Source organism: Hyposmocoma kahamanoa, unplaced genomic scaffold (genome assembly GCF_003589595.1).
Source record: "Hyposmocoma kahamanoa isolate Upper Pololo Valley unplaced genomic scaffold, ASM358959v1 277, whole genome shotgun sequence".
In the NCBI taxonomy this organism is placed as follows: domain Eukaryota; kingdom Metazoa; phylum Arthropoda; class Insecta; order Lepidoptera; family Cosmopterigidae; genus Hyposmocoma; species Hyposmocoma kahamanoa.
In genome coordinates, this window is record NW_020653774.1 from 50,876 (window position 1) to 60,226 (window position 9,351).

Consider the following 9,351-nt stretch of genomic DNA (forward strand, 5'->3'; position numbering starts at 1 on the left):
GTATTCCATAGCCGTGTTATATTTGATATTTTGTTGTATTCCATAGCCGTGTTATAGTTGATATTTTGTTGTATTCCATAGCTGTGTTATATTTGATATTTTGTCTCCCGGCAGCGAAATTAAAAGTTGCAAAGATAGTAAGGTTATTATTATGTTTACAAATGTTGATGAAGTGACATTTAATTTTTTTTGCGTTTTTGATTTGCGTTACGCACGGACAAAACATAGAGCCACTGATGACGTCATTGAATGTCAAATAAATAAAAAATAATGGTCAATACTATTTATTGAAAAACATGAAGAATCTCAAAGTAATATTGACAAATACATAGAAAATATTAATCAGCAACATTATTCCTCGAAATGGGTTTTGAAATAGACAGTTTGAAAAAAATGAACAATGCCCATTTGGCAACGGTGCACTTGCAATCCACGTGTTCATTGCAAAGTTGAAGATCGTAAATACGTTAGGGCTTAATTTGTTTTGACGATAGTTGTTTTGAAACACCCGCGTTTGATATTTGTATATTTAATGGAGTTTAATTTAATTAAATTTTTATCCCAATGTAGGTATCATAAGTAGAGTCTTACTTTAAAAGGATACTAATTATTTCGATTTCACCCTGTATATAATTACGAAATTATAAAGCATTACTATGATGGTAAAATGATTATTGTATGTTGTTACAGGTCTACAGGTAAAGGAGGTCAAGTGATGGAAAACTTACAGTAATAAATAAAAACAAAAATCAACTAATTGTTTCATTTTGTTCACAGTAAATACTATAATCACAAAAAACACCAACAATCGATAGAACAAGAGAAAATTTAACTGCTTGTTAGAAAGTAGTAATGTAACAATTTGCGCATAACCTCATTTTTCTTAAGGAAAAGCAATGAAGTAGGTATTGAATATTTACATTTTGCTGTTAATACGATTTTCTTTTTTTTTTCCAATATTTATAAGTAATGTGGGATACCGAACTAAGTTGTGTTTTAATAATTTATTTTTGCAAAGCCGTTTGCCGTTTATCAAGACATTTTTGAGATTTGACTAGCTGGTAAAAATCTTTTAGTGGGTTGTAATCGCAAAAAAATAACTACATTTTATTGTCCGCCGGCGCCGTTCAAAATTTATAACGGTCTTGGTTCGTTTAACTGTTTACACTGGAGGATAAGCTTGCTCTAGTAGCATCATTCCTCAATCTTGAGAACCACAGCACCTAGCTTAGATCTGATTGCACTAAAATTTTTTTTATTTGTTTCTAGTCATAACAAAGTACTCTGATTCTACTAGTCATAAAAACCTGATTGAGTGGTTAGCTTAGTTTCTCGGCCGTTTATTGGTGATCCATACCAGCATCGCATTGGTGATCATACTCGATCAGTATTAACACCCAGACATGTATTCAGCTATAAAATAGTACATACATTGTGTATTAAGGACGGTGAATACGACAATACTAACGAGGGCCTATTATAAGCCGCCAAAGGCTGAGGTCTTTTATTCGAGTTTCGTATTTTTTCCCTGTTGTGACATAATGTTTTTCATCATATTTGCGAGGAAATAAATACAATATGGATAGGTAAAGGGAGCAGATTTTCCAGAAGTATGTATTTGCTACTTTCACGAATTAAAGGTATACGCTTCCTGTCTACATTGGTTAAAAAAATCACACAGGCGACCAGCCATCCTGACGGTCACCATGATGGATTGTAAAAAAGTTTGCTAACAGAAAATATTTAATACAATTAAGTATAAATTGAATGGCTTAAGTGTCGTATTCCAGAACTCCACTCAATACTCAAGTCAGGACTTGAGTATTGCAGTGAGCACTGAAAATCATACTCGAGTCCTTGCCATTACGATCGTATTTCCAGTGCTTGAAATCATACTCAAGTCTGCTCAAATCCTGACTTGAGCCTTGAGTAGAGTTCTGGAATACGACCCTTAGTTTCAAAACTTACAGGATGGGAAAAAATAGTCAGTTTTAAAATTAGCCAAATCCACTTTTTTCAGTACCAGACTAAAACTGTTTTTTCCATATGGTAGCCCCCGTTCAAAGTGCGGTTTGGCGCCACTTTGGTTAGTATAATTCAGACGAAATATAAGATTACTCCTATGTAAAAAACTGCTCTAGTCGCATACAAAAATGGTCTAAAATTTAGAATTATCTAATGGATTTGTAAATAAGGTAGGATTTGACTGATATTAAAAGTAACTAACTCAGGATTTGACCGATTTTGAATGTTGCTTAATGGATTTGACCACAGATATGGATTCTATTAAGATATATAAGTATCTATGGATTTGGCCGTTTCTGGTAATGAAGCACTTGAAAGGTTAGAAGTAGGCAGTGGTTTCCTTGTGAATGGGCAACAGTTTGCTTGTCTGAGTTTGATTTAAAGCACTAGAAATCATACTCAAGTCCTGGCTTGAGCATTGAGTAGAGTTCAGGAATACGACTCTAAGTGATGGAATTAAATAAAAACTTTGTTTTAATGAAAAATTCTTAAAAATAAAATTTGAATTTAAAAAATCTAAATCTAAAAACTGCTTAGGTGTAGGTAAATAAGGTCTATATCATTAAATGAGGTGCTGTTTCCAGCATCTCGCACATTGCCTCTTCAATTTTATTTTGTGCTGCTGCTGGTCTGGCAAGAACTACGACCACACTAAAAGAAGAAACAAAACGGCAAAAAAAAAATTGGTAGGAGCTACGATTATATGTCACTCAAACCTGAGGTTGAGCACCCCTTTTTACGAAAGTTGCAAATTGTAAACATGAGTTACTCGAAAAGTTCGCTTAGTGAGCAATTTTTGTTTTTTCAATTGAATTTTGCATCATCACCTTTATTACGGTCGGGTTTCCACAATTAGTAACACTGGGGGTAGCGGGGTATAAATATACCAACCATGTATCTATCATCTATGATACCAACCGTTCTGAACGAGCTCATTCTTCGACCGAGAGTCGAACTATCAACAGCCCCTGAGGATGCCTCGTGGAGAGGCGAAATACGTGTCGGGTATATTTGGTGATGGTATTTGGACTATTTGGAGGGAGGATGGGAAAATTAACTGCATAAAAAATTATTCAACGCAAGCACAGTTATTTTGCACAATTAACTTCCATTTTTATTGACATGGACTTCCGCAAAGTAACGCCTGAATCTATTAATTGCAGACGTATTTATATGCAGATAGGGTTTATTTATTACCAGGACTTATTTACTTCACAAAATTGCGTTAAATCTGCAAATGTCAGCAAAATCTCAGAAATTATGAACATTTAAGGTTTTTTAAGATTGCTGATATCATGTCAAATAACATTAAGTGCATGTATTCCAAATTTAAGTACTGTGTAAGTCTTTTCTATATTTTTATAATAATTGAATATCAAAAATACAAAAATCTCGGAAATTGTGAATATTTAAGTTTTTAATCGACTTCAAAAAAGGAGGAGGTTCTCAATTCGTCTGTATGTTTTTTGTTTTGTATGTATGTTACGCGATAACTCCGGTATTTGTGAACCGATTTTAATGATTTTTTTTTTGTTGGAAAAGGGATACTTCCATAGTGGTCCCATTTTATTTTGAAGAAAATCATCCACCTCGAAGGGTGGCTGTTCACGCATGAAGATTCATTTTTTATAAATAGCGCCTAACGTTAATTTACGAGCAATTACTATAATAGTTGATTTTGCTATTTCTATTATTTATATTATTTGCTATTATGATTTTATTATTTAAATTGTAATATTAATTTTTATTCAATCGGAAAATTGAACTTTAGTCAATTCTTTCCCATGTCGTTTTAAAATTTTGCTGTTTAATTTTTTTGGCTTGCCGATTTTCTCAAACAATATAGCTCCTTACCAATACACCTGTATTATTAAGTTATCATTTGAATAAGTTTAAATATCAATGATTTAATTTCTCAACTTCGGTCACTGGTAATAAGTATCAACACAGGACATATTTGTATGCAAGTAGGGGTATATTATACCGTACTCATTTACTACACTAAATTCCGTTAAATCTGCAAATGTCAGTAAAATCAGAAATTGTGAGTGTTTAAGATTTTTAAAGATTGCTCGTATAATGTCAAATAACATTAAGTGCATGTATTCCAAATTTGAGTAACGTGTCTTTTCTGTAAATATTTGAATATCAAAAATACACTGTGCTTGCCAGTAAACATTGTAATTTGCAAATTATTATAGTCATTGTAATCGAGGAAAAGTACCCGTTATCGAAATTCATTTTTACTCAATCCAAAAATGAACTTTAATAAATTTTGGTGATTTTTTCAAAACGTATAATCCTTACCAATACACCTGTATTCTTAAGTTAGTTTAAATAATTGATTTAGTACGTTTGATTATTTTGATTGAACGTGTTTTTATATCGAGTTCTTAGGTTTTCGCGATTGTTACACACAGGAAATGAAACTATTTTACCGGATTTAAATCGCGTATATTTGTATTTTCAAACAAACCTGGTTTGTTTGAAAAATAAATATACGCGATTTAAATCCGGAAAAATTGTTTCATTTCCTAAATGTCTTTATATTTTGCGCCATACATTTGACCTTTATTTCGTCTGTTTCTGTTATAGAAACATTAAAATAAAGATCAAATGAGGAAACGCATACACTACATATATTATTAAATATGTGTAGTGTATGTACGTTTCCCTATTTCATCTTTATATTCTATAACTAGGTGTAATAATAATGGAAATCCCGCGCTAGGTGGTTCGAATTTGTTTAAAAATTCCCGCCTTTATGAAAATGTATATTCCCGCTTCCTATTATTTAACCCCCCTTATTATCAAGTGTTTACAATTACGGTTTCGTTTTTTTTGTATGAAATCGCTTTTCTTCTTGTGAGTATAGTGTTCTGTGGTACAAAGGCACTTAAGCCTTTGTCTTTTCCAATGGAAAAAACAGAACCAAAAAAAAAATCAACTGTCAGCCTGTTCTGTCAGCTGGTCTCTAAAGTTTCAAGCGATTTATCTTTTTGTCTCGTAAATAAAAAATAATTTTCATAGATTCAAGGCGGTAGAAAGATTTTTTTTTAACAATTATGTCTTTTTACTTCCATGTCCTCATTCCTAGGTAATTGCTTCAGTAGATTTTTGGCATCTTTAAAGGGTGCGGGGAGCGGCACTTAATAGCCGAACCACAATGGGGTCCCGGGACCGGGATACAAAGTCGCTGCAGGACAAGCTGAAAGTGTTCTTCAAGAAAGGTGAGCAGAACTGGTTCAGTTCTATGGATGACAGGGAGGCAGGCAAGATGTGACGGGTGCAAATTGCAGGCGCGGCTCCGGCGCGAGGCGAGCTGTCGCTCACACCGGAGCTGGAGCGCGAGTTGTCGGCCGACACGCCGCTGCCGCGCCGCTTGCGCGCCGCGAAGGACCTCGCCGACCGCGCGCCGCACTCTCGCATGCAGGACGTAAGTTTTGCTAACAGTCGACCTTTTCACTTGATTTGGGTTGATCATTAACATCCATTTTCTCAGTTCATTGTAATGTGAGCTATTCATTTAAATCAATATTGAAAACAATTTGAGACAAAGTCAAAATACTACAGTGGTAGTAATATACCATAATGTGACCATTTCTCAAAATAATTGTATGTAACGAAAAGCATGTTATAAAATACTACAAAAAAATTTAACATTGGCAAAATATAATTGATTTAATCACTATGGCATTAAGTAATAGTAGGCAATAAATAAATTAATATGGTAAAAAGCAAATAATAAATAATATTCAAATATATTTTCGTCTTAAAACTAATATTAACATTTTTGAGAATACAGTTTGGTTTCTTACTTAAATCATAAAATTATACTCTAATCATACTTAATGCAATTGGTACGTAAAAATCTAAAGGTAGATACTATCTTCATCGTTCATCAGCATGTATTCCATGGGAAGGTCAGATATATGAAGTAATTCAGTTTGTTTTTGGAGGCATTCCTAGAAAATTTTGGTTTGAGTCAATTGGTCGAAATTATACGAACTTAGAATTTTTTTGAATTTTTTAAAATACTATGTTTCGTTACATACTTATTTACATATACATTTAATTTTTTGCATATTACATAAATTTTTAGTATGAAACTGCATATCAAACCACTTTAATACAGAAACTACATTCAATCAAGATCTGTAATACAAAAACATGCACATTATTATTGTGACATTTTGTATTTTATGAAGTGACAAACGTTTGGGGTAAGGTAGTGCCAATTTTAGTTTTGAATGAAGAGTGAAAAACATTGTTATGAAAAATCAAATCAAATCAAATCATTTTATTCATCATCATGGGTACCATAAAGATGATATCATTTATTTTATGATCGCCATGACGTACCATCAAGGCCACTGACTTACAAACAAATGGACGACGGGTCTAATACAAAAACCACGAAAAAAATGTCCCAAGTCAACCTATTTAAACGTAGTGACATGTAAAGATTTTTTTATTATTATTATTATTATTAAAGGAATATGAAAAAGCTAAAACGTTGAATTTAAATTGTAATGTCATCGCAGTACTGTCTAATTTTGCTTGCTTCGCTGTCAATCGAACAAATGAAGACTAAAGCGTGAATGACGCTCTGTATACGATTTTAACGCCCTATAAGTTCGGACACTTTTTAGCGCGGACCCGACGTCCATATAATTGTAAGTCAATGATCAAGGCATATGAATTATACTATTATTATTAATTATACTTGTCCAATACTTCCAAATAATAATAATAATAAAATGACACTAATAATAATCATTAAATAGTCATAAACCAGTGATTATAGGCTTCCACCTTCACAGGACCAAGTCTTAAAATCTACAACAGTTAGGACATCAAAACAAAAGTAATTTAATTAAGATAATAATCAATGTAAATTAATCAATGTCATACAGTGACGTTTGTCTCAATAATAAATAATTAATTAATTAATGTGAAATTAGTTAACAAAATTTTTTTAATGCATGCATTGACTTACAAATAAATGGACGACGGGTCTAATACAAAAACCACGAAAAAAATGTCCCAAGTCAACCTATCCGAAATTTAAATTGTAATGTCATCGCAGTATCGCGCTGTCAGTCGAACAAATGAAGACTAAAGCGGAGTTTGGCGCTCTGTATACGATTTTAGCGCGTTACAAGTGCGGACACTTTTTAGCGCGGACCCGACGTCCATAGAATTGTAAGTCAATGAATGCATGAAATGAATTTTCAATTAAATACTCAAATAATGTGCGTTTAAATTTTGCAAAATTTTCATTCTGCCTTACCTGTAATGGCAAATTATTATAGATTTTTGGTGCCATTGCAATTATACTCTTCTCAAATAATGACATTAAAAATAATTAACATTCATCGTAGTATTAAAAATTAACATGTTTTTATTTTAATTTTCCTATTTATTTTTGTATGACTGAATAACAACATTGTATTTTTGTTTAGTATTTCGGGGCACACCCCTTTTTTTTTTGTAAATGTTTATATATTTTGAGAAATATATTTGAGAGATTTTGCAGTAAAGATATGCACAACGTTTTCATGTCCTTAGTTGTGAATTTGCTATGACACACCCACTACTCCATTTAATATGTTGAAGTGCTTGAAAAAGTTGGGTTTCTATAGTAGGACAATCAGTTGTGAGCTATTTTTAAAATATATGTGCAATCGGCGACGACGCACATAAAGAGGAAGAATATGGTGGAATTTGCAAATATGCAGATAAACGAGTTCGTTACAAGTATTCGTTCATATATTACGATAAAGATTCATCAGTTTTCTGTTTCGCTACTAAGGAAACATGCAAAATGAACTAGTCACATATACATACATAAGGTAATAGGTCCGAAACGTAGGCGCGGTTAATAAGATGACGGGTCTACGACGCCACGTCTTTCGAGCGTGTCGTCTCCCGTGGAAGCCGTTGCCTTCCGCCGGAGACGAGGGTCGGGGCCGCGGGAGACTGAGGGTCGCCGGGCCGTGCCGCAGGGCGTGGCGGAGCGCGTGTGGCGCTGCACGCGGGACCTGCTGGAGGAGGAGGGCGCGGAGGCGCGCCACGGCGAGCTGGCGCTGCTGCGCGCGCTGGCCGACGCGCTGCAAGAGCGGCCGGGCGCCATGCGCACCGTGCTGTTCCGCTACCTGCGCGAGACGCACGCCGGCCACGCGCCCGAGGACGCGGCGCCGCGCTTCCGCCTGCTGCACGCGCTCACCGGCAACGGCAAGAACATCGCGTGCTTCGAGGAGCAGGTCCGCGACCGCCGCGACCGCCGCCTCGCCCCGGGCGGCGCCGCTGACGCGCCCTCGCCCGCAGATCGGAGCGTTCCTCGTCGAGTGGGCGCCCCGCATTCAGCAACCGCCGCTGCTGGTGGAGTGCCTGCAGCTGGTGACCAACGTGGTGAAGTACAACGCGAGCTCGCTCGACGAGGACGTGGTGTGCGGGATCGTGGACGTGGCGTGCGGCGTGTGCTGCGGCCGCGGCGCGGAGGGCGCGGTGGGCGCCGGCGTGGCGCTGCTGGAGGCCGTGGCCTCGTACTCGCTGCTGCCGCGCGCCGCGCTGCGGGCCTTCGTCGCCACGCTGGCGCGCACCGTCAACCTGGAGCAGCACGCGCAGAGCAGCTGGAAGGTGCGGCCGCCGTCCGCCGCCCGCCGCCCGAGCCGGTCGGGCGCGGCCGCCGCTAACGCGTTCGCCGGTCGCGCAGCTGATGCGGCAGGTGCTGGGGGCCGACATCGGCTACGCGGCGCTGCACGAGCTGGTGGAGCTGCTGCACGAGGGCGACGCCGAGGCGGGGCTGGCGCGCGGCTGCGTCTTCTACGTCAGCATGGCGCTGTGGGGGCCGCGGCGCGTGCCCACGCTGCGCGTGTCGCACCTGGCCGTGCTGCCCGCCTTCCTCAAGGTGCCCGCCGAGACCTCGCGCGGCCCGGGCTCGCGCGGCGGCGGCTGACGCGATTCGCCGTTTCGCAGGCGCTGGAGCTGCGCGCGCCGGTGGTGACGTACGAGGTGGTGCTGGCGCTGCAGGTGCTCGTGACGCGCGCGCCGCACGAGCTGCACGAGCCGGCCTGGGAAGCCGTGCTGGACGTCCTGCGCGCCGTGCACGAGCACGACCGTGAGTGCCCGCCCGCCGCCCGGCCGCGCGGCGGGCGGGCCCCTCACGGCGCCGCCGGCCCGCAGGCGAGCTGCGGCCGCGCAACGAGCCGCTGCACGCGCGGCTGCACGCCGTGATCACGAGCGTGGAGCAGCTGCAGCAGGCGGGCCAGCTGGGCGGCGCGGCGGCAGCGCTGCTGGAGCTGCTGGACGCCTGCGGCCACG

General features: G+C 39.4%; 2 protein-coding genes across 2 annotated transcripts in view; both read left to right on the forward strand.

Moving 5' to 3' along the window:
- The window catches only part of LOC113229082 (60S ribosomal protein L38), a 9,024-nt gene extending 8,271 nt beyond the window's left edge, over window positions 1-753 (forward strand). The window contains exon 4 of the mRNA XM_026462575.1: window positions 691-753. Within this exon, the coding sequence (XP_026318360.1) occupies window positions 691-716 (26 nt within the window). The 3' untranslated portion in view covers window positions 717-753. The remainder of the gene's footprint in view (window positions 1-690) is intronic.
- Window positions 754-4,965: 4,212 nt separating this feature from the next.
- Window positions 4,966-9,351, forward strand: part of LOC113229087 (tuberin) — a 20,850-nt gene continuing 16,464 nt past the window's right edge. The window contains exons 1-7 of the mRNA XM_026462581.1: window positions 4,966-5,255; window positions 5,325-5,461; window positions 8,034-8,291; window positions 8,356-8,667; window positions 8,744-8,938; window positions 9,007-9,148; window positions 9,214-9,338. Of these exons, the coding sequence (XP_026318366.1) occupies window positions 5,192-5,255; window positions 5,325-5,461; window positions 8,034-8,291; window positions 8,356-8,667; window positions 8,744-8,938; window positions 9,007-9,148; window positions 9,214-9,338 (1,233 nt within the window). The 5' untranslated portion in view covers window positions 4,966-5,191. The remainder of the gene's footprint in view (window positions 5,256-5,324; window positions 5,462-8,033; window positions 8,292-8,355; window positions 8,668-8,743; window positions 8,939-9,006; window positions 9,149-9,213; window positions 9,339-9,351) is intronic.